The sequence below is a fragment of the Gouania willdenowi genome, chromosome 4 (assembly GCF_900634775.1).
Source record: "Gouania willdenowi chromosome 4, fGouWil2.1, whole genome shotgun sequence".
Taxonomy (NCBI): Eukaryota; Metazoa; Chordata; class Actinopteri; order Blenniiformes; family Gobiesocidae; genus Gouania; species Gouania willdenowi.
The window spans coordinates 37126521-37152272 of record NC_041047.1 but is presented as its reverse complement, the minus strand read 5'-3'; the positions used below and the strand labels follow the sequence as shown (position 1 = coordinate 37152272).

Genomic DNA, 25752 nt, shown 5'->3' with positions numbered 1-25752 from the left:
TCAAAGCCTTTAAAGTGTAAATGTTCATTGATTCAGAAAACTGATCATATCTGATAAAAAGCTCTGCAAAATCTGTGGATTGTATTTGGAGGAGCTGAGATATCTACAACTGAACTAGTTGGTCATTATCAAAATGTTTTTTCAATCATTTTTACTTTTTTGAGGGGGATGAATTTGATGGTCTAAAGCAGAATCCAAGTCCCTCTTTGTCAAACTACATTTTTCTCAGAATTCTGTGAAATAACAGCTATAGATCATAATAATGGAATGAATGAGTGAATAAAACAGTATTTAGTGCCTCCTGTATAGATTTATTTTTATAGTTTGTTTTTTACGGTCATCTTGGGACCAAGTCTGACTCTTGTATTTTCAGTTCATGTTCTGATCAAGATCATTTCTATCATCATTTTGTATTTTTGGTGTCATTTTGTTGTTGTTTGTTCTTTTTTATTATTCAGTATATTTTCTCTTATTTTCAGAATCAGAATCAACTTTATTGGCCATGTAATGTACAGTATGTTATACACACGGTGAACTGTGCTCTCTCTAAAAATGTAAACATTAAATAATAATCAACTAAAAAAATATAAACAGTAGTTAGACTAATATGTGCAAAACTAAATGAAATAATATAACAAGACAACAATAACAAGATAATACTAATAATAATAGGATAATAGTGCAGGTGAACGTTTATATTAAATAGTATGAACATGAACATTCCCAGTGAGTTTGTTCCAGGGTTGTTGTGTTTATTTCCAGGGTTGTTTCACATAAACAGGTTTGACTGTTTAGTGTTGATCAGAGTGACAGCCTGGGGGTAAAAAACTGTTTTTATGGCGGGTAGTTTTGGCGTACAGTGATCTGTAGCGTCTGCCGGAGGGGAGGAGTTTGAACAGATTGTGTGCAGGGTGGGAGGGGTCTGCAGTGATGTTACCTGCCCGTTTCCTGACCCTGGACAGGTATAAGTCTTGGATGGAGGGCAGATCAACACCAATGATCTTTTCTGCAGTCCTGATTAACTGTTGTAGTCTTTGTCTGTCTTTTTTAAATCATTCTCTCTCAGTGCATGTTTTTTGTTTCTCTGTTAGTATGATTATAATTTTTAACTAAAAAAAAACATAAAACCCCATATTTTTGATGCTTTTGTTAATTTCTCTCTCTCTATCTTTCTAGTACCCCTGCAGTGCCATCACGTACCCCCATTTGAGAAACATTACTCTAAAGGGCTGGATTTGTCCCCTGAGCTATGAGTTTGAAAACGTGATTTAATTAATAAATGATTTTCATGCGTTTTAATTAAATTTGAATTAAAATAAAACTTAATTTTAATAAAAGTATATTAATTTCTTATCTAATAGTTTTGTGTTTTTTGAGCTTCCTCACAAAGGACAGTCGACGCTTTGGATTGAAACAGTATTTTATTAGTTACATATCTGAGAATAACATGAAGACTCCAACACAATAAATAGGAGAAGCACACTGGATGCTAACACTGGATGCTAACTGCTCGCCTCATCATCACTTTCTTCATCATCATCATCTCCAGAAGCAAAGGGCCTCAGCGCACACACGCACACACGCACACACACACGCACGCACACACACACACACACACACACGCACACGCACGCGCACGCGCACACGCACACACACGCACACACACACGCACACGCACACGCACGCACACGCACACGCACACACGCACACACACACACACACACACACACACACACACACACAGGATGAGCACACTGTGTGTAAACGTTAAAATAGGATGTTTTTCAGTAAACACCAGAGCAGCTACTCAGCTTTTTCTCCCTCACGCACAACAAAAAACACACAACACATCAGCTTATGTCAGACACTGAAGAACCAGACTGATGGTAACTGGTAGCATTGGTTTCACTTTCCCATGAAACAGATCATCTGCCAAAACTCGTCACAACAGCAGCATCTTTCAATGCCTCAGAACGTCTCCTAAAACTTTGCATCTCCAACATTCCGGTAACCTTTTCCTCTGTAACGCGCGCACGCGCACACACACACACACACACACACACACACACACACACACACACACACACACTCACGTTCTGTCCCATCACACCCACGTACTGGTTCCCAGTGCTCAGTGTCTGTGTTGGTCCCATTCGGCAGAACTCTCCCATCAGTCTGTGAACAACCACTACAGCATACACAGTCTCGTTAACATCATTAATGAGGAACACCTAAAGGCCAGGTAAGCCACGCCCCCCTCAGTTCCCGTTCATCTCCAGGCCTTTAGGGATGAGGAGGCTCATTCTGCCTGTGGTGCTGGCGGCACTTTTTATCACCTCCATCCATCTGTAGAGAGAGAGGGTTGAGGTCAATTACATTTAAAAATTACAATTACATTTTCAACTAGAACTGCAAGCAGTTATGAAAGGGGGCCAAGCCTTCCCACGCGACTCGGCCCCCAGGTTTCGTGGACCCCATGGAAGTACGTCACGAAGGAAGTTGTTTCTTCCCACTGTCACTAAATGCTTGTTCATGTGGATCTTGTTGGATTTTTTCTTTCTTATTATGAATTTTATATTTTGATAAGTGCATTGAGATGATTTTGTTGTAAATTGCACTATATAAATAAAGTTGAATTGAATTTGACTCCCCAAACCAGCTGTTCAAGGCTGGCTTATCTGACTATTCTCTAGGATGTTTGTGTCGACTGACGCTCCGTCCCCCCCCTCCTACTACTACTACTCCCCAACACCACCACCACCTAGAACTTTGTTTCTGAATCAGATCTAACCGAGGTTGTTTCACATCATCTGCGACGGGCTGAACTGTACAGAATGAAGCTAACGGATCATAAAGGAGCACAGTTTGGGACCAGCCTTTTTCCCTCTCCTTACCTCATGTTTTTCCACTTCTCATCTAAGATACGGGGCGATGCCTTAATGGCTTGTGACCCACAGTACTTCCACTCCTGTACTCCCATGTTATATGTGATTGTCTTTTCATGTTTCTTGGAAGGCATGTAACTGAAACGTAACTGTAAGTTAAAAAACATGTGTGCGTGGGGGGCGGTGGTTGCTTCTGGGCCTGGGATCTCGGGGGCGTCTGGGGGGCTTCTCGGCCGTGGGGGGTGGCCTAGGGCTCCTTGGCCCCCACTCTTTCTGCTGGCCTGGCTGCATCTGCGGGCCCGGGGCCGTTCCTGGGTTTGCGGTAGTGGTTTTTGCACATATACTGGTCTACGATGCACTGGCACGCCTTGGGATGTGGGATAAAACTCATACTGGGCTTAACTTTAGACACGTTAATCCCAAATACCTGCTTTAGGTACTACCACTCACTCGCTGAAGACTACCGACTGGCTATTTCTGAACTCATGTGACACCCCTCATGAACTAATTGACACTTTTACGTCCTATTTGTTGTTTAATGAAAGTAAAATCACTCAAACTAAAACTGTAAGAAAATTTCTTAATAACAATTTATGGATGTCTAGTGATCTTAAGGAATGCATTCGTGAGAAAAAACACGCTTTTAGAAATGGTAATACTGAGTTACTTAAGGAAAAAAGATGTGAACTAAGATCTAAACTGAGTAAAGCAAAAATAGAATACAAGGATAAAGTTGAATGTCATTATTTCTCAGGAAATGCTAAGAAAGCATGGGAAGGTTTAAATGTGATGATGGGTAGGGAAACTAAGAAAAAGTGTACCCCCTTGTCACACCCCTCTCCATCTTTTACAAATGATCTAAATGTCTTTTTCAGTCGTTTTGACAATAATGATTTTAGTGTTGAACGTGATAGTGTGTGTAGATCCATTTCTGGATATGTCCCTATTACACTGAATGAACATGAGATTGTAGCCAGCCTGTCTAGTATTAAGCCCAACTCGGCCCCGGGGCCAGATGGCCTGAGAGGGAGAGTTCTAAAAGAAAATGTTCATGAACTTAAAGGTATTGTGCTGGAGTTATTCCAGTGCTTGCTTAATTCTTTAACAATACCCAAATTATGGAAAATGTCTTATATTGTGCCGATCCTTAAAAAACCTGGAGCTACTGAATTAAAAGATTACAGGCCCATTGCACTTATTCCAATCTTAGGAAAATGTTTTGAGAGAGTTATAAGCAGACAACTCACAGCATCGGTTTCATACAGCTTAGATCATCTCCAGTTTGCTTACAAAAGTCAGAGAGGAACCGATGACGCAACTGTCAGTATGTTTTACACTCTGTCAAAGCACCTTCAAGCCCCCTCCCACTTTGCTAGGGCCTTGTTTATCGATTTTACTTCCGCCTTTAACAGCATGCAGATTCACATCCTGCTGCAGAGACTTACCGATATAGGAGTAAATGGTGGTATTATCCACCTTGTTAGGGACTTCCTCTCTGACCGTCTTCAACAGGTTCTGGTTAATAATACTTGGTCCGACATCATTGTACTTGATACTGCCGCCCCGCAAGGGACTATTTTATCCCCATTACTTTTTTTCCATATATACAAATGAATTCCAATTAGATCTGGGAGAGTTTCGTTTGTTTAAGTATGCAGATGATATGGCCCTGGTTGCCTTAATAAAGAAGGGGGACATAGTCGGAGAGGGAGCTTATAGAGCATATGTGTCATCTCTCCAGAAGTGGTGCGATGAAAGTTCCTTAGAGATCAATGCAACAAAAACACAGGAACTTGTTTTTCATGAAAAGGACCCTGTGCAGCCCCTTATAATTAGGGGACAAATTGTAGAGGTAGTAGACAAGTTCAAATATTTAGGTACATACTGTATATTGATTGTAATCTAAATTTCAGTGAAAACACAGACAATATTTTTAAAACTTGTAACCAACGTCTCCATCTACTGCGCAAGCTCAACTCCTTTAGAGTGAGCAAGCACATTATGGAAACAGTTTATAAGAACCTGATAGAGGGCATTTTAACTTTTAATATGGCAATGTGGTATGGTAACCTAAACATAAAAGGAAGAAGCAAGCTGTAGAGAAGAGTAAACCTTGCCTCAAAAATCATAGGGACAAAACAGAAACAAGTAAGTTGTATGTACGAGGAAGTGCTGAGGAAAAAAGTTGTCAAAATATCAAACGACCCGTCCCATCCACTCAATAGGGAGTTTGAACTTCTCCCCTCGGGTAGACGTTACAAAGTGCCAAAGGCAAATGGTAATATTTTTAAAAATTCCTTTATCCCTAAAGCAATTGGGATACTGAACACCATGTCCCGTTGATGTGTTGTATACTGCCACTGCTGTCCTGCTTCTTGCCCTGAAGATGTCTGTGTGTAAGTGTTGTTGTTGCTGTTGTTGTTGTTGTTATGCTGTTCTGCTTGTTGTTTTTATATGAGACCAAAGATAAATCTCCACACTGTGGACAATAAATGAATTAACTAACTAACTATTCCCCCTGTCCACAGCCACCACCATTATAGCTAAGCTTCACACTTGTCACTATATTGGCTTGATTACACAACATAACACAATATATTCTACAACTTCACATCTCACCCTCACTGTAAAATAATCTATTTCCCCCACCTTTTCTATTTCCTACCTTGAGTCTCTCCTCCCTGCTCCCTTTCCCCTACCCCTCCCCCTCCACTTAGGTGTAACACTGCTCTCCCTTTTTATATCCTCCCAATAATAAAAGATTTCTTACCCTTCCTTAGGGAGGGCTGGTGATGGTCACAATTAAGCAATAATTCTGAGCCAAAAAGCGAAGCTCTCGATTTATAGGTCGGTCTACGTTCCAACCCTCACCTATGGTCATGAACTTTGGGTCATGACCGAAAGAACAGGATCACGGGTACAAGCGGCCGAAATGAGTTTCCTCCGTAGGGTGGCTGGGCTCTCCCTTAGAGATAGGGTGAGAAGCTCAGTCATTCGGGAGGGGCTCAAAGTAGAGTCGCTGCTCCTGCGCATCGAGAAGAGCCAGATGAGGTGGCTCGGGCACCTAATTAGGATGCCCCCTGAACGCCTCCCTAGTGAGGTGTTCAGGGCACGTCCCTCCGAAAGGAGGCCCCGGGGAAGACCCAGGACACGCTGGAGAGACTATGTCTCTCGGCTGGCCTGGGAACGTCTCGGGGTCCCCCCGGAAGAGCTGGAGGAAGTGGCTGGGGAGAGGGAAGTCTGGGCCTCCCTACTGAGGATGCTGCCCCCGCGACCCGGAAACGGCTAAGCGGGAGAAGATGGATGGGTGGATGGCAATAACAAAACATTCATTGCTGTCTCATAATGATTACACTTCTTGTAGTGTTGACCTTTGACAGCATGTGCAGACAAAAAGAAAAAAAAACATTTGTCCCAAAGTTTCAGTAAAAATGAACATTTAAAGATAGTTCATTTAATACAAACACCTTATCAGCAGTATTTAATTACATCTATCATATGTATTTATCTTTGTGAGTTTGGAAAGTAAATCAGATTTTAGATGTAGCTCATTGGTGACTAGAGCTCCTGGGGTCCCCTACATGCCCCATGTGGGCTACTTGGGGCCCGCCGGCACCATGTTGGTGATCCCTGCACTAAGGTGTGTGCGTGTCAGTCACACCCCCGGTCTTTGCCCACAGTGGCAAGTCTGGTTTAGTTTAATTTTGTAAAGGAACACCCACAACATTTTTTATAGTCAACAGCAACATGTTTTTTCAATTACAATTACATCACAATTGTAAATAATTACCAATTACATGGTTACCATTTATAATTAATCCCAATCCTGACAGACAAACACACCTACCCATAGGCGTAAAATACGGAGGGCATAGGGTGGTTACAACCCCCCCCAATAATCAAACCTAAGTAATTTAACCCCCCAATATTTTCATCCAAACATTAATTCCAAAACTTTAAATAAAAGATGTCCTACGTTGATGTGTGATGTATTTTACAATAACTTAATGACGAAATACGTAACACATTTATATGCCACACCCCTTTCCAGCTGCACACTTGGTAGCTTCCAATATGTTACAAAAGAGACTAAACCATGTTAATCAAGAAAAGCTTGATGAGATAAACAAAACAAAAATCTGTCAACAATGTGTTTCATTTTCAGACAGACTGAAAAAGACTTTTGGAACATTTGTGTAATTCAGGGTTTTCCTGGTGCATTAAAACAGTGTTTTTCAACCAGTGTGCCGCGGAGAATTAGTGTTGCACGAATGTGACAGGTGGCGCTGACAGCATTTTGGCTCGTGAGACTGCGGTGACAGTGATGGATAGGTTTTTGAAGAGGAAAAATGCTAACTCCAAACTGGGCCCTGGATGAAACTGGGACCCAGATGAAAGCCCGAGTATGAGTGGAGGTCAAAAGAAAGCAAAGACAGTGAGCTCGAGGCAATACAGCGAGAGTTATCTTTCATTTGGATTTACTTTCACCGGGGATGCAACGACACGATTCCGTTGTGCTTGGTGTGGGGTGAAAAGCTATCCAACTGTGCTATGGTAACAAGCAATCTTAAACGCCACCTCCAAACAAAACACCCTTGGCTTCAAAACAAGAATGTGGACTATTTTGTTCGCCTGCGTGAACACACGGAGAAGCAGGCAACATTTATGAGAAAAACCATAAAGCTAGCTACCACGTTGCTGAACTTGTAGCTAAATCAAAAAGCTCCCACAATGTGGCAGAGACGCTAATAATACCCGCCTGCAAAGCCATTGTAAATAAGATGCTCGGACCTGAATCGGTTAAAGTCCCTCCTCAGATAACACCATTTCTAGACGTATTGCTGACATGTCTGCAGACATCGAAAGTGTGGTTTTGGAAAAGATCCTGACTGTCATAAACACTAAAAACAGAGAGAGACTGAGAGCCATTGAGGAAGACCTTCATGTGTGTCTTTCTTCAATTGCTGCCAGGTTATGAGCTCTGTGTTCATCCAAAAAGGCCCAGGTTTCACAATAAGTGATTAAAATACACTGATCGACATTTTGTACATTCAACTCTTCATATTTCTCAGTGTGGAACAGTAAAATCTTACCCAAATATTATTGCATCTGTCAGAATAAGCACTATGTTTCTGCCTTTAGACAGAATTAGAATTTACAAAACACTTTGAAGTTGTAGCATTTATGTTCAAGCTGTATTGTTATGTTAAGTGCACTTTTTGTTTGAAAGAAGATATATAAAAGATGATGAATTATTTTTTTCTTTGTGTTTATTTGATTCATATTTAAGACACTTTGGTAAGAATGACTAGTGTTGTATTCAACACCACACTATCCGAGACCAAGACTTGCCCGGGACCAGAATGTACCGAGACCAAGTCAAGACCAAGACCATAAACATTATTTTTTTTCAATTTAAAAAAATATATGAATAAATAAAATTATGACAAGGTTCAACAGTTAAATAACATTCTCTCTTTAATTTTAGTTTATTTTAAATACATTTGACGGACAAAAAAGGTGCCTGCAAAAAATTAACTAAAATATTAAAACTACTACTGCTACTGATAAATTCACAATTATTCTACATATTTGAAAACAAGATTTTTATGTCAGCTGAATGTACAGCAAGTGTTTAAAAGCATTTCTGCCAAGAAATAATGATTCTTGATTCTGATTCTTTGAGTTGTGCAGGTCAACAGGTCACAGATTTCAAAAGATCATTTATATATATATATACTGTATATATACTGTATATATATATATATCACCAGTTTATCATTTTACCTGTTGTTAGAGCTACTGTCTTTACCAGGGAGATAATATTTATTACTGGTGATTGTTTTCTGGAGTTTTACTGGGATTTTTACAGGTGATTAGTTCATATCTCCCTTGTGCTCCGCGGTCCAAACTGACACCGTAGCCAGACACACACACACACACACACACACACACACACACACGCACACACACATTAAGGAAGGTTGTGGTCATTATACAGGGTGGATTAAAGAATGAATAAAGGATTGTTTTATCCCGTTCTTCTCCGTGTTTTTATCTCGAACGGTCTTGACGGAAAATCCCGAGTCCGAGACAAGACCGAGTCAAAATGCTTCAGAGTCCGAGACGAGACCGAGACCTTTAAAATTTGGTCTCGAGACCGGTCTCGACTACCACAACACTAAGAATGACTAAATTGTTAATATAGGCTACAGAGTATCATTTTTTAACATTTTTGTTTGGTGATGTGCCTCGTGATTTTTTCAATGAAAAAAAAAAGGACCTTGGCTCAAAAAAGGTTGAAAAACACTGCATTAAAAAGCATTAAAATATATTTAATGAACTGTGCCAAATTCATGGCCTTAATTGTTATTAAAAAAGCATTAAATTGGATTCAAACTGGCATTAAATCTGAATTTATTGGGAAATTATGACATTCCTCAACATGTTTTACTGTATAAGTTAATTAAAAATACCATAATTATGGTCTAAAACATATTCAGCTGCATTTAACACATTTTTTACTGAAAACTATTCTTTTCTCCAATTCTCTTTCCTCTGTTTGATTAAATGTTTGCAAATCTTAAATGAAATATGCTGATTTCTTTTCTGCAATTGTGACATTAAAATATAGTATTTGGGCGTTAAAAAGCATTAAATTTGACTAAATTCTGCCTGTATCAACCCTGTAATTCTGTGAATTATTTGTTTCAACATGAAATAAAAAGTAAATGAATACAGTTTGTTTATTCATTACGCACTGCTGTGACAGAAGTCTGATATTTTTATTAAGATTGAGATTTTTTTACTTGTTCATGAGGGTAAAATGCACCAGAATGCAGTAAATTGCATGCAACATTTTTCTGGAGGAGGGCAACCAGACCCCCCACAGGTGAATAATTCCCGACCCCCCCAATATTCAAACAGACGTTATGCCCTTGCACCTACCTCTCAAACGTGTACTCGCTCTCTGCTCTGAAGAAGTAAACGTGGGACTTGAACTGTAGCTTGAACACATAGTCCTTATGGATGCTGTCACACTCATCTGGAGTGCTCACTGTGTACCCCAGCAGAGGGAGGCTGGCCAGGGGGAAGTCATCCTACACACACACACACACACACACACACACACACTCAGCAGGGCGTCCCATCAGGCTTGAGTGGAACACAAAGTGGTTTTTCTCACCTGATGCGTTTTGTAGAAAAACAAACAGAAGTTGGTAAAAACCACCCAGAGCTTCTGCCAGCCGTTGCTGTTCTTAAACTTCCTGAGGAGGTAACCTGAGAGCTGGTTCTACACACACGCACACGCACACGCACACGCACACACACACACACACATCAGTACAGGGACACACTGGAGCAGAGATCTGCAGTGTGTGATTTAGTTGTATTGATCTCTGACACTAAACATTGTGTTTCTATAAGCTACTGAATGAAATATGCATCTAAGACTGTAATTGGACACCAGCCTCATTTTACTGATAACAGTGTCTGCAGCAGAGGAATCAGTTCAATCTTCACAGAGTAAATCAGTTATTTATCTACTCATCCAGGGATCTTTTGTTTTTATCGTTTGTTGAATAGGTGAAAGTGATGATGCATGTATCTATAGAGTTACTCATGCTTGGTATCGGTACTCCACTAATAAATACACACTGTAGAGACAGTGTCTGATTAAATTAATATTTTTAATTTAGTTGATTGTTTTTGTTTAGTTTATGAAGCACAATGTCTATATTGGATGGTGATTATGGGTTACAAAGAGGAGGATGCACACAGGCACTGTTTAATGGAGAGTAAAGATCCCTTAGGAGAGCTCTTCTTCTCTGCTTTATTGTCTACTGCCAAACCTCAGAGTTGGAACTGTCGCCCCCTGCGGTCACAGGTTTTTTTTGGGTCACAACTGTTTTTATCCTCTTTCTGTAAACAAAAAGATTTACATCGACATCTTTAAAGGGGATATATTATGCTATCTTTCACCCATCTCCATTTGTACTAACAACCCCAACAACATAGTATTTGTTTATTTTCCCAAACTCGACTGTTTTTCAGAGTTTTAGCCTCTGAAAAGTAACTTTCTGAGCAGTTCTGAAATCGGTCCGTTTTGGGGGATACTTACAGCATGCATATTCATGAGTGGGCGTGTCTATAGACGCTCACTCACTTCATATCTCGCTCTTTTACAGGGTGGTCAGTGATCACCAAAGCAATTTTATCTTTGCTATCCACACAATGTTGTTATTGTTTTCAGCCTAAAAAACTGCACATTACAGTAAAACACATGGATATTTAAGAGGCTATTGTTATTGTGAGTCCGTCTCAGCGCTTAGGGTCTCACAGGCAGCAACGGTCATTCAAACTCTCACCAGAATGTTAAGTTGCTAAGTCACTTTCTCCTCTGCTCTTCTAACGACTGGAATAGTGCATTTAAGGTGATAATCATTTGTTTTCTCCAACAGCTGCATCACATTGTGTCCCAAACACGTCAGATCAGAGATATGAGGTGATAGAACAGGTTCGCCAATGCGCCAAACCACAGAGTGGAGTACACCTCCGCATGAACAAACAGTGCTGACACTACAGTGTACGTTCACTGTGGAGGCGTGGCAACGACAGCAGGAAAGTTCTATATTTAGTTTAACCGGTAGCCATCACTCCTTCGCTAGCGAGACAAACAATGGTTTCAGGTTGGGGGTGGAGTCCACGGGTGGAGTTACCAGCGGAGGGGAGGGCATTTTCGTTCCCGATTTGACTTGTGATGTCACAAATCTGGAAAGTTTGAAACGGAGTAATTTTACAAAGGCCACAAATAACGACTGGACGGATTTAATATTTAATATATTCATATTTTGTGTGCCAGTGGACACTCGTTTCCTCATATGTGATCAAATAACTGCAAAAGTGGATTTTACATAATATGTCCCCTTTAAATCTTCCTGATTATTTAGAGCAACCAAAAGCAGCACACGTTGTCATTTTGACTGAAAAAGCTACTAAATGATCTAAAAATCAGTCTGAATGTTTCATTCTTTAGGATCACTTTAACCGGTGGATAATCTTTGCATTGCAGACAGATTTTAATCCAATAAATAAATAAACAAACAGTTAATAATTATCACAGTAGCAGTTTTTTTTTTACATTAGGTTTCAAAGGTTTATTCATGTATAACTTAAATTTAGTGCATTTTTAAATTCTGTTTTCTCATTGGTGAGTAAATCTCACACTCATCGCTTTCTTTCTCGTCTCTAACTCAGTGGTTCCCAACCTTTTTTGTCTTGTGTACCCCATGAGTACCCCCTCACTCATGTGTGTGCATGATTCTTCAAAAGTAGAACACGACACAACTGAATATTCAAAGCATCATTTTATTTCCTATTCTTAAATTGAACAAATAATATTCAGGCATGATCTTATTCAACTCAAATTGAACATAAAATGGTGTTGCCTTCAGGGCAATAAAAATGATAAATATAAGAAATAATATTATAATAAACATTTTTATTATTAATACTGTATTATTAATACTAATACATTATTATTAAAGAAAAATTAGAAAGTTGAAATTAGAAAAAATATAAATAAATACCAAAAAAATAATTAAACTGCATGTGTTCTATATAACTTTTATGAGATTTCCCACAAAACGAGCTTCTTTGAACATGTCTCATTTGAACTTGAAAAATCAGAAACAAAACACTGAACAACTGTAATTTAAACTCACTGTATCAGCTGTACTTTCTTTTCTTCATCTGGGCATCAATGAGACACTTGAGCTTGGTGGTCTTTCATAAGCTTTGATAGTTCTGGGGACAGTGTGGGAACAGCTGCTACCAGGCTGTTCTCCACATCCAGTCTGTTCCTCTGCTTGGTTTTAATGTGTGTCAAAGCTGAGAATGTCACCTCACACATATAAGTAGAACCAAAAGGCAAAAGCTCAATCAATGCATGTTTTCCCAGCTCAGGATACTCCTTCTCCACATCACACCAGAACTCAGCCAATGTCTTCTCATCATAGGTCATTTTCAGACCCTGATCACATGATAAATCCATCAGATGCTCCTGCAACCTTGCATGAAGTTTCCTGCAGCTCTCACTCACAATAAATGGGTTCCTCACCCATTCCAGTCCTTCTGACTTTTTTTCAATGTCCTGAAAATACTGGTTGAAATCCATGCAAAGTTTGGACAGATGTGCTTGCACCAGTTTGACTACTGGACCCCTGGCAACATCAGTGGTGGCAAGATGGGAATCAAGTAGTGGAAAACAGCTGACATCTCCATCATCACATTTGTTCTCCCATAGTTTGAGCTTTTTTGTGAATCCTTTAATTTTGTCATACATTTTAAGGATGTGTGACTCCTTTCCCTGAAGCGATAGGTTGAGCTCGTTAAGTTTGGTAAATATTTCGGCGAGATACGCCAGGCGCCCCACCCACTCAGCATCCTCAAACACTAAAGCAAGAGGATGCTGATGCTGCGTCAGAAACACAGAAACTTCACTGCACAGTTCATAAAGTCTGTTTTCCCACGGGACAGCCAGTGGACGTCCGTGTGAAGCAAAAGCTGTCCGTGCTCTGTACCGCTCTCATCACAAAGAGTTTCAAACAATCTGTGAGTCAGTGGCCGGGATTGGATGAAATGAATCACCTTCACAGCATCATCCATAACATCACTTAAATCAGGGCTCATTCGCTTACTTGCCAGTGCCTCGCGGTGAATAATACAATGCAGCCATTTAATGTCGGGATTTACCTTTTTTACGTGTCCGAAAAGTCCCTTCACACTCCCCGTCATCGCAGCAGCTCCATCAGTACAGATGTGACCGCAGGTTTTCCACTGTAAATCGTGTTCTTTGAAAAAGATGTCTATAATTTGGAACATTTGTTCCCCGGTTGTCTTTCCTGGGAGCTTTTTGCAAAATAAAATATGCTCATTTATGTCCGACACATCTTTGTAACGAACGAAGGCCAGGAGCTGAGCATCACCGCTCACATCTGTCATTTCATCCAGCTGCAAAGCCAACTGACCGGCTTTTTTAATTTTTTTCACTACTTGTTCAATAATATTCACCGACATATCATCAATCCGATGGGACACGGTGTTGTTCGACAAGGGGATTTTCTTGAGTGTGTCGGCTGCTTCCTTGTGGATCATAATTTCAGCCATAGGGAGAACGAGCTCTTCAACAATCGAGTGAGGCTTTTTTGATTTCGCCACGAGCAGGGATACGGCGTAAGATGCCTCCAGTGCTTTGTTTGACACACTCGTAGTCTTCATCATTACATTCTGTCTTGATTTAAACTCTGACGATTTACGTTTGTAAAATTCCTCAGTTTTACCGACACTTTTCGAGTGTTTGGTACTCTGGTGTCGCTGTAAATGGGCTGGCTTCATGGAGTTATTTGCCAGGATTTCACCACAAAAGAAGCCCTGAGGCTGCGGCGGGTCCGCGGACGTAGAAGTGAATCCAAATAAAACATAGTTTTCACTATACAGCCTTGGTTTAGGTTTGGCATCTTTCTTGCGTTTGTCGGCAGGCTCCTCCCCCCTCCTGTATCCACAGCAACAGGACGTTTCATCCATCTATCCATATCTACACCTGCTGCAGGTAAAAAGGGTTCCGCTGTTTTGATTGTGCCACAGGTTATTCTCTCCCCAGGGAAACAAGTCATAGCGCACACGGACCGTTTTTGACGGAATTATAAAATGACAGAATATTTTTTTTTTTTATCTTGGAAATAAATTCTTAATTTTTCCACGTACCCCCTGCAATGTGCTCACGTACCCCTAGGGGTACGCGTACCCCTGGTTGGGAAACACTGCTCTAACTGCTTTAACTTGGTCTCTGCTTACAAAGTCAATGTTTTCATCCTTGTTTAACCAAATGAATAGGATGAAAAAAACTATCATCTTATCTGATTGGCTGATGCTGTTACATAATTAATGAATAGATCTAACACTATTTGGCTCATGGATGGGATACCTGGTTCACCCGCAGGTAATCGGTAAGAGAGAGGTTCTGGTTTCTGTACCAGCAAACGTGTGTGATGGTGTTTGGTCTCTGGCCCTGACCGAGGAGATAGCGAGGAGGAAGCTCTGGAGAGACGGCCGGAGAGCCGAAGACTGGAAGTAAGAAACAAAAAGAGGAAGCGGGGGATGCAGAGAGAGAGTGAATGAACTTGTTAGGAAGCAGTGAGAGAAGAGCTCAGCTCAGGTCTGGGGGGGGGGGGGCACTTCATCATGCACATTAGATCAGAGGTTCTCAACCTTTATCAGCCCACGACCCCCAGAATAAAGGTCCCAGAGAGCGGGGACCCCCACTGTAGCTGACGGTGGTTGAACACAGACATGAACATTGAAGAACAGTCATGTGGAGACAGGACCATCTATAAGGGGGAATAAAGGGGAGAGATTTTTGGGGTCCATCCATAAAGTCAGTAAAATGATGGTCCATTGTTCTATGAATCTGTGATAACCACATTTATTTATTCATCTGAATAATATCCACTGTTATCCAGGAACGTTTATTATTATTATAATTATCTTAAAGATGGAAATCCTTGTTTTAATCACAAATAAAATAGGTTGAAAATTAGAGTGGACAAAAACAGACAGAAAAAAGTGGTGAAAAGGGTTTAAAGTGTCAATATTGGCTCAACCCTCCTATTATACTTGGGGTCAATTTAATCCCATTCTATGTTTATCACTCAAAAATAATAGTTTACTTCTTTTTTTTGGTTCATATTTCATGACTTTTCCTAATTTGATGCTTACAATTGATTAAACAAATTTTTTCCCTAATAATAATAAGGAACAATTTGACTAAAGATTTTCACAATACACTAACTCCTGATGACCTGATGGTGGCGCTGCAGGAAAGGTCAAAGGTCATGTCATCACCACAACCAATAGGATTCATACTCTCGTGCTCATTAATGTTTGAAAATTTGAATGGAAACTATTCAAGATAAATTAATTCTAATTTAAAAGTTTGTCCTCAGGGTGGCACTAGAGAACAGGTCATGGTTTTATTATCAATGGGTTATTTATGGATTCAACAAATAAACAAAGTTCTTGACACAAAAACATGGTTAATGATTTTCTGAAAATCATTTTCTGGAGGCAATAATCCCTGAGGTCACATTGACCCTAAGGGTAAAATGTGTTTGTAATATTTAAGGAAAATAGGAGGGTTAAAGTGGAAGAAATGAGAGGAAGGGGGTCAGGGTAAACTGGCAAATAATGGGTGTGACAAATGGTGAATGTGGTTAAACTGTCAAAAATAAACATGAAATATGGAGAAAAGAAGTTAAAAGTGACAATAATGATTCAACGTATGTGACATTAGGTGGAAAAGTGGTGGAAAGGGTTTATAAGTGATGGAAATGTCTTGAAAGAGGAAAAATGTGCAGAAAAAAAAAGGCATTGAATTTTGATAGAGCAGTGTCAGAAACGGGAGTTATGATAGTTGCAGAAAAGTGGTCAAAATAAGCAAAACTGGGCTCAAATATTCCTAGTTCTTTTAAGGCATCTGGCGACCCCCTTCCCAGTGTCTGGTGACATCAAATGAGGTCCTGACCCCAAGGTTGAGAACCGCTGCATTAAAGAATGAGCAAAGGGAAAGAATGCTGATGGAAAAGAGGGAGGATTATTATTTAGAACAGTGTGAGGAAAAACAGTGATGGAAAGGACCAAAGAGCTCCAACTGCTGCAACCTGCTGGTGTGTGTGTGTGTGTGTGTGTGTCAGTGACAGAGGGCGGGGGAGGAGTACCTCCACAGCCAGGCTGTGATCAGACATGGACACGCTGGTGTTGCGGTGCCAGCACACATGCATGGTTGTGTTGGCGCGGTGATGCGTCTGTTTATCCAGAGACGTACGAGACGAGTTCAGTTCGTCCTCTGACTCCTGCTCCGGAGAAACCTCGTCTGATGATCCTACAGGTGGGGGTGGGGGGGAGGAGGAGAGGTGACTACACAGCAGGGTAGGGGTCAACTACATTTCTTAGTTACAATTACGTCTTCAATTATCAATGTTCAATTAAGACTACATTGGCTGGCATTTTATTCCAATTACAATTAAAAATACAATGATATTTTTCCCCTTGAAAGTCAATTACAATTACATTCTCAACTACTGAACTTCAATTGCAATTAATCACAATTACTGAGCCTTTAATAAAAAACCTAATAAACCATAACCTTCCTCTTGTGTTAGCTTTCTGTTAGCATCTCTAATGCTAACAGGTCAGTTTTGACCCATGTATTAAATCAACTGTAAAATACACTAAAAAATATTATCTATCATCAAATTAGTTTCTCTTGGTTTCCTTTCTAAGGCTTCCTAATCAATGAAAATATTAGTATTAATATTCTTAGTGTCAGTACATATATATTTTAAATGAAACTACGTACTGTATGTGTAAGACATAGAACTCTAACATGGTTCCACAAGTTTGCGTTTAAATAAATTATAAATGACAGTTTGTATTGAATGTTCATGGCAATTACAATTACAAAGTTAATTATTCAATTCAACTTTATTTTTAATTATCTGAACTCAATTGCAATTCAATTACGATTACAAAAGCAACAGATTTTTTACAATTACAATAAAAATTATGTCATAATTGTAATTAATGACCAATTGCGCAATTACAATTATAATTGACCCCAACCCCGATACACAGACTTCATACGGAGGACAGAGTAAAGCTCTGAGGGGGGGGGGCGGGGGGGCGTCCACTAAAGGTCCAGTCCCTGTTACAGGCACAAGGAGAGAGAGAGAAAGAGGTGGGGTGTGTGTGTGTGTGTGTGTGGGGGGGGGGATTCTCTTACGGTTTGAGTGATCACTGAGTCCTGTATCCAGGAAGATCCCAGATTTCTCCTGACACTTCTTGGCCATGTTTATCGCCAAGTTCAGATCCTCGATCCACTTCCCCATCTCCACCTTAGAGCTGGAATCAGAAAACACACGACTTCCATAACACACCTTAGAAAACACAGATCCCGGGACGCAGAGAATTTGCGTTAATTATCAACCTCGGCATTCCCAAACTCGGGCACCTAAAATGGGTGAGAGACCTGCTGGGTTCATAGCTGAACAACATCTCACTGATGTATTCTGGACCAAACCCATTCACACATTTAAAACCAGCAGCAGAACTTTTATGGTACGTTCACACCAAACGCCTTTTAGACGTCAAATCGTGCCTCACGCACGTTGTTGGACGCTTGTGCTCAGTGAATACAGACGCTTGTCACCAGTGTCGAAGATGCTCTGGATGCACGCCCAGCGCGTCAAGGGGAGGGGCTTATCTGTTGGTGGTGTGTTCATACAATGGATGATATTGTGGCAAACAGTTACGTTCATAATTCCCCCAGTGACTGTGAAGTGGTGGAACATTATTGTGTTGAGAAGGCTGTGTTGGATGTATTATGGTGTGACTCAGTGTGTGCACTGTGATGTCAGAGGGCTATAGAGAAGTGTGGTTGGATGGAGAATAAAGTTTGGAGTTCCTTGCTGAACACGCCGCCTCCAACCCCCGTTCATCTGCTCTACATTATCCAGAGAGTGGCTTGGCTTTATTTGCACCTCGGCTTTGTTTCTGGATTCATCAGAGCTGTGCTCGAATGAGACTCAATTTCACCGCTACTTCCGTCTCTCCCGTGCCTGGTTTTACGACCTAGTGACCGGCATCGGTGCTTTCATCTCCAACCAGGACACCAACTACAGGCGCTGTATTCCAGCAGAAGAGTGCCTGCCTATCTGTCTCTAGTGTTTTTTCCTTCTTCTCAATATTCTGAGTACGTCACAGTTGGGGAACGCTCCTGATTGGTCAACGCGCCACGATATGCCCCAAAAGTTCAACAATCCTAACTCCAGCGTCGGCCGCGTTGGAGGCGCCGGACGCACATCAAAAGCGTCCGCCGTGCAAAAAACTTCAAAACACGTGGCATGGGATGCACAGCGGGACCTCCGACGCTCCCCAGAAGCGCGTCCACCATGAATTGTGAATGTACACCTGCCGCTTTTGACGCATTTGGTGTGAACGTGCCATAAAGGTGCAATAGATAACTCTTATAAAAGTGACTTTTTGTCATATTTGCTAAAACTGTCACTATGTAAAGACAGCCTTACATGAAACTAATAATCTGTAAAAAAAAAACAAAAAAACAGGCTCATTAAGTCCCGCCCACTGCTCCAACTGCAAACTGCCTGAATCGACCGCGACCGAGCAAAAAGAGCCAATCAGAGCCAGGATTGTGTTTGATGGACTGTCTGACGGCTGTCAATCACAGCTCCCGCCCCCTTCCTCCTCAGCTAGCTCATGCTCACAATTGCCGACACCGCCGTTGGCATCAACAGCTTTCACGGCAAAGATGACGAGTAAAAAGAGGAAAGCTAAAACTCCGTGATCTGGAAGGACTCAAAACTGACGCAGAGTTGACAACTTTTATCTGCTTGACAGGTAATTACCCCTGATTGATTTACATTATGTTTGATTTGTAATTGTTACACTAGTACTCCGTAGTGCAAGTTATATTACTGTGATGTTGCAGTCGGGCTAACATTAGCTTGGTTCCAATACTAGTGCTAACGTTACTGGTTGGTGTTGTTTTATTAGAAAGTAGCAGACGATATCTTTATGTATCTTTATGAAGTGACCTGACAGTCTTAACGGTTTTGTTGTGTAGTTTACTGGCCATTTAGCAATATTCACGCCAGCCTCCTGTGGGGGAGGGGCTTTGTAGGCAGGGCAGGAGAGCAGGGGAGAGGGAAGGGGAGGAATCTGAAATTTGTACTTGTTCAAATTTAATGCTAAGTCCTCTCTCTCCTCGAAGTTACCGACTGCACCTTTAAAGTCTATTCTGAGGCTGACTGGGAGCCAGTGGAAAGACTTCAAACTGGACTAATGACCTCTGACCTCTTTGTTCTGAACCAGCTGTAGATGTTTAATGAAGACCATTACAATAGTCCAATCTTATGGAGATCAAAGAATGGAGCAGCTTCTCCTGGGGCCTCATGTACTAAGACTTAGGTGATAAATGGTGTGAAAATAAGCGTACGTCTCAATCCAGAGACAGGCGTAAAAAATCAGATGTTTGAATCTGTGCGTAGGACTGGATCCACGCTCCTATCCTTTGAACATCTGAATCAGTGTGGATGTGAGCGCACATATGTCCACGTCCCTATTTAAATATGTAAATCATATTAAAATGAGATCGGCTCTGGGATTCCCCTCAGCGTGATCAGAAAAAGATGCACTCTTACCACCAGTTACACAGAAAAGAATTTCTTTTTTTGTTTTTTATTATTAGACCAACAACAACATGTAAGACGGAGATGATTCAACAGTGAAGATACTTGAATTAATATAAACATTAATATAGACGCATACAGTTCGCTGAATGCCTGACTGTGGGTGTGTTCAATAAGCGGATTAAGGAAGAGACGGAAAATGCTATATTATGAATTTATTATATATATATATATATATATATATATGTGTGTGTATATACATAAGTTTGACAAGTGATATAAAGGCTAAACAGAAGAGGTCCAAGAACAGAGCCCTGAGGAACCCCACTGGACATTGGTAATCTGTCAGATTAAGAGTTACCAATGCTTACAAAATAACTTTGCTCCTCCAAGTATGACTTAAACCATTGCATTACTTTAACATTTAATCAAACACACGTTTGCACTCTGTGAAACAAAATGTGTACCCTGTCATATGCAGAGAATGTGTTAGCTTGATGATGACCCCCATCGGAATGAACAAGAATGGAACCATCAAGACTGTAATTTTCATCATAATAAAACATTATTCAACCTTAAAGTAAAAATCCATGAAAAATTAACAAAGTTTTTAAATAAATCCATCCAAAACTAAATTAAATTAAGTCTTGAAAAAAAAAAAAGATGATTATTGTAAGGAGCATGAACTTTAATGCACCACATCCATAATTCAAAGTAAAAAGGCTTTTCTTACCTGGCAGCAACCACGATGGTCCTCTGTGCTGAGTAGATGGTGAAGCAGTGAGGGACGGACCACTCGTTCTCACTTTCCTCCACCTGCAGCAGAGAGAGAAGATCATCAGCTATGAACTGGGAAAACATCTGTTGGTCTCATTTAAAGGAGCCACCACAAAGCTTTAATGGTTTAAAAATGCTTAAAAATAACAACTGGGTTAAATTCACCAGATCTAAATATGATCCCAAAGCAGATGTCCATGACTACACGCTGCCTGTCCCACCTACTGGTGTCAGAGCGAGAACAGACGGGATAAATTGTGTGTAAACCTAAGAGACGCTTATCCAAGATGGAGGGAACAGACACAATTCATTTACAGTTTGGATGTGGAGTGGTGTGGGTCTGCTCCGACCAGCAGCTGGGATCACTGCGAGCGGAGGAGGGGCTCACAGCAGCAGATTGAGGACAGTAACTACAGAGTGATACGTGCTTTCATGTCAGAGTCTCTAAAACACCAGAAAACTCTCCAATAATACGACATAAAGTTCCTACATTCAGGTTTGTTTTTACTACGGTTTGTACTAAATTATTAACCAGTAGAGTTCTGGTAAACGTGGGTTTGTTCACACACACACACACGCACACGCACGCACACACACACACACACGCACGCGCACACGCACACGCACACGCACGCACGCACGCACGCACGCACACACCAAAAAATAAATAAATAAAAATCACACTGATCATAAAAAAAGAAAAGTTCAAAAACAAAGTCATGTTGAGAATGTAAACTCTTGTTAATTACATTTACTTCATAATTTCAACCGCATGTGTTGCAAATTAAAACTTGTTCTGTAAATAGTTTGTTTACTATGATGATCAAAACCATTGATCTGAAGCTCAATGTTGATGCTGTCCTGTAAATAGTTTACTCATCAGCAATAAATATAACAATTTCTGATCAACCCTGATTAACTGCATGCTTAAAATAACATACTGGTTAAAGCCCCGCCCATTTCAAGACAACCCACTTCCAGGTTAAATCCCGCCCACTCCGAGTACAGATACAGATTATTCATATAGGGCTCTATTCTCCCGTCTGGACTTAAGCGCTTTTTTGCGCGCCTGCAGTTACGCACTTCTCTCCTATGCGTATTCTTCGGTCCAGGCTGCTGACACGCCCACTGCGCATAAAGGAAGGAAAGGAGGCGGTGATGTCATTATTTTGGGCTGTCTAGAAATTACGGATCGTTGTAAATGTCATTGAAATCCATGAAAAATTTTACTTTTAATTTGAAACGCCTTCATTGATAAACAATGTAACAGGTTGATTTGATCAGATTATTGATCAGATTATTGCAGTGTGACTGAGTCACAGTTAAAATCTCTCTCCTTGATCATCATCACCTTCATCATCATCATCATCATCATCACTGTAAAGTGTGACAGAGTTAGATGCTGGAGATATGAGGAAATAACGTGGCCACAGAGCGTCCTGCTTTAATACAGAGGGATGTTTACAGTAAAACTATTAACTTCCATAATACACAGTTTTAAATATAAATAGTTTAAAGTGACCTGAGCCTCATTAAAATATGTGTGTGAACAGTTTGTGTTCCATCCTTATCTGCATATGACAGCATGTTTCACTCTGTAGTGGATCAAACTGTGACTTTACGTTGGACATAATATGAAAATAGTTGAATCACTGTGACCAACGTGGACAGAAGTCTGCGTTTGTGTCTTAATCGCGCAGCAGCAGCTGAGTGATCACAGCTGCTGCTGCGTGATGAATTCAAACCCCCACTTATGGGGGCGCTGCACTTTTTCCAGGGTTAGAAGTGCGTAAGAGGGAAAGGGCTTATGCACACCGGAGAATGCGCTTAAAGCCAGATTTGAATGGGAACGCCCACATTTCAGGGCTGCTCCACCCAGAGTGCGTAACTGGGATGAAGGCGCACAGTGACTGACTTAAGTACAGGGGCAGAATAGCACACAGCCAGAAACAGCGCCATTGCGCTGCTTTTTGGACTTACGCACATGGGAGAATAGAGCCCATAATTAACAGATACAGATAATGCTGTAGCTGCTGGACTATGGGTGGATTGTGTGTCTATAAACACACTGATTTGCTTTGAAATATGGTTCTCCAAATTGTAATGTTAGTGAGTTCTTGCTCTTTGTGGCTTTGTCTACAGAGGAGGAGGAGGAGGAGGAGGAGGAGGAGGAGGAAGGGTTGGGGCTCAGAGGTCTTACCGGAGCGTCCAGCACTATGATCTGCAGCCAGGAGTGAAGCAGAGACATGTAGCGTTAGGACACCCACACCTAACCAACACCTGTCTTTACACACAACTGGGCCAGTGACGGAGCCACTGGGTTCAGACTGGAGGAGTTTTCACTGATGGGTGATGATAAAGACATAGTGTAGGCCTCAACGATCAATAAATAAATGTAGAAGGCTGAAAAGTTGGTTTTGATCTCCACTATAAACACTTCAGTTTGGGTCACTGCATTGTGGAATCTGTGATAATCACATATATATATATATTGTTTTTATTTCATTATTTTACATTATTTGAGAAAGACAACTCAAATGTACTTTGTTGAATGCTTGCATTTTCTGTGTGTGCTATTATTTGAGAAAGGTAACTTGAATGTTATGATTTATTTTGTGCAAAGAAGCATTTTTGCTTCTGCCTGTTTCAGATTTATTTTTTGCTAGACTGAAACAAATAAACTGAAACTAAAACATTTATTTATTTATCTGAATAATATCCACTGTTATCCAGAAAAGTTTATTATCATTTGGGCCACAGCATATAGTCATCCTAAAGATGTAAATCCTTGTTTTAATCAGAAATAAAATAGGTTAAAAGTGACCAAAAAATAGTGGAAAAGGTGGTGAAATGGAATTTTAAAAATTACAGAAATTGGTTAAAAGTTGCAAATTAGAGTGGACAAAAATAGACAGAAAAAGTAGTCAAAAGGTTCAAAGTGTCAATAATGGCTTAGAAGTGGCAGAAATGGGGGGAGGGGGTGGGGGTTAGTGTAATCTAAAAAGTAGGAACAATCATCTTAAACTGGCAAATAATGGGCATGTGTTTAAATGGGCAAAAAATAAGCATGAAATCATGAAAGAGGTTAAAATTGACAATAATTGATCAACATGTGTGACATTAGGTGGAAAAGTGCTGGAAAGGGTTTATAAGTGCTGAAAATGTGGAAGAAATGAGCAGAAAAGTCATTGAAATGTGATGAAGTGTCATAAATGGGAGTAATGTAGCAAAAATACATTAAAAGGAGCAAAAATATGGCAAGAAAAAGTGATGAAAATAGGTTAAAATATGGTGAGTTTGGTGTAGTTGCAGAAATAGGGTAAAAATATACAAAAAGTGATTCCAAGGATGAGAACCCCTGATCTATGGGACTCCACATCCCACAATGCAATGCACCAAACATTTGCAACATGTGGTCAAACTGAACAAGCATTTCAGCATCAGTTTCCACCTCCTCCATGTGTTTGAGTACATGATGTTTGATTCTACACTATGTCTTGATCTGTTTAGAACCAATGTTCTACAGCAGCGTTAACACTGAGGGGATTAGACTCACAATCATTCCATGAAGAGGAAGCTGTCCGTGCACTTTGAACTGGTTGGTGGACGTCACACCTTTACTGGTGTAGAGCAGCAGGTCTGAAAACTGAAAGTGGAACAAGTCATCAATCCATCCATTTAGTTAACATTATGTGCTTTTTTTTTTTTTTTTTTAATCTGTTAGTGAGATTATGTTGTTAAAGAATGCACTTCAGTTAACATTTTGTTTGTTTTTGGAATCTCTTCTCTGTGATTTTGTTGCAATTTGTTGTCATTTTGTTTGTTTTAATCTTTTTGTTAATATATACACTTTTAGTAACGTGTGTGTGGTTTTTTTTTTTAATCTTTTCATGAGATTTTGTTCTTAATTTATGCACTTTCGTTAACATTTTGTTTGTTTTTTAATCTTTTTATGATTTTTTTTGTTAATTTATTTACTTTTGTTAAAATTTTATGCGTTTTGTTGCCATTTTGCTTGTTTTTTTTTTTTAATGTTTTTGTGTAATTTTGTTGTTACTTGATGTACCTTTCATCCATCCATGCATCCATCCATGCATCCATCCATCCATGCATCCGTTCATACTAACCAGGAAAAACATCCTCTGCTGCAGCCCCTTCTTGGTCAGCTTGTACAGACATCCTTCACGGATAAACTCCTACAAAGGAGTTGATGGTGTTTATTAAACAGCATGTTTATGGTACTGTGGATTTAATAAATATAATAAGAATTCTGTTCTGTTCTTCTGCGCCCCCTGCTGCCCTCTCTGGGTCACTGCGCTCACCCTGCCCGGGGCCGTCAGGTTCTCGATGCCGATCAGGTCTCTCTGCAGCTCCGTCAGCTTCTGGAAGTTTTCCAGGCGGATCAGGCTGCTCTGGAGCTGCAGGGCGATGTCGGCCACTTCCTTCAGAGCCTCTGTGGGTTCAATAAAAGAAGATATCGACTCATATCCAATGTAGAAATCTGAAAAGTTCTGCCAAAATATCAACAATGAAACAAGCTTTTCTTCAGCTTCTATTTTTTCCAGTGGTTGCGTCAGCAGGACATGACAACATGTACAAAAGTTTATTAGTTACATGGTCCAAGAAGCAAAGGAAAATTACCTGTAAAAACTGTTAAACTGTAAAAAAATAAAGATTTTGTTGCTTCTTGTCGACAGTTTCTGTAATTTTTAGATTTTTTGTCGTTGATTTTCCATCAGTTTCTATATTTTTGTTTTGTGTATTTTTGTAATCTTTTTGTGAGATTGTTGTTGATTTAGGCACTTTTGTTCACATTTTGTCCGTTT

General features: G+C 40.3%; 1 protein-coding gene across 1 annotated transcript in view; it reads right to left on the bottom strand.

Moving 5' to 3' along the window:
* Nucleotides 1-1402: 1402 nt before the first annotated feature.
* The window catches only part of farp2 (FERM, RhoGEF and pleckstrin domain protein 2), a 93410-nt gene continuing 69060 nt past the window's right edge, over nt 1403-25752 (bottom strand). The window contains exons 19-27 of the mRNA XM_028444683.1: nt 25249-25379; nt 25054-25122; nt 24483-24572; nt 20883-20965; nt 17725-17843; nt 16661-16824; nt 10072-10179; nt 9834-9985; nt 1403-2346 (exon numbers count right to left, since the gene is read on the bottom strand). Coding sequence (XP_028300484.1) covers nt 2259-2346; nt 9834-9985; nt 10072-10179; nt 16661-16824; nt 17725-17843; nt 20883-20965; nt 24483-24572; nt 25054-25122; nt 25249-25379 — 1004 coding nt within the window. The 3' untranslated portion in view covers nt 1403-2258. The remainder of the gene's footprint in view (nt 2347-9833; nt 9986-10071; nt 10180-16660; nt 16825-17724; nt 17844-20882; nt 20966-24482; nt 24573-25053; nt 25123-25248; nt 25380-25752) is intronic.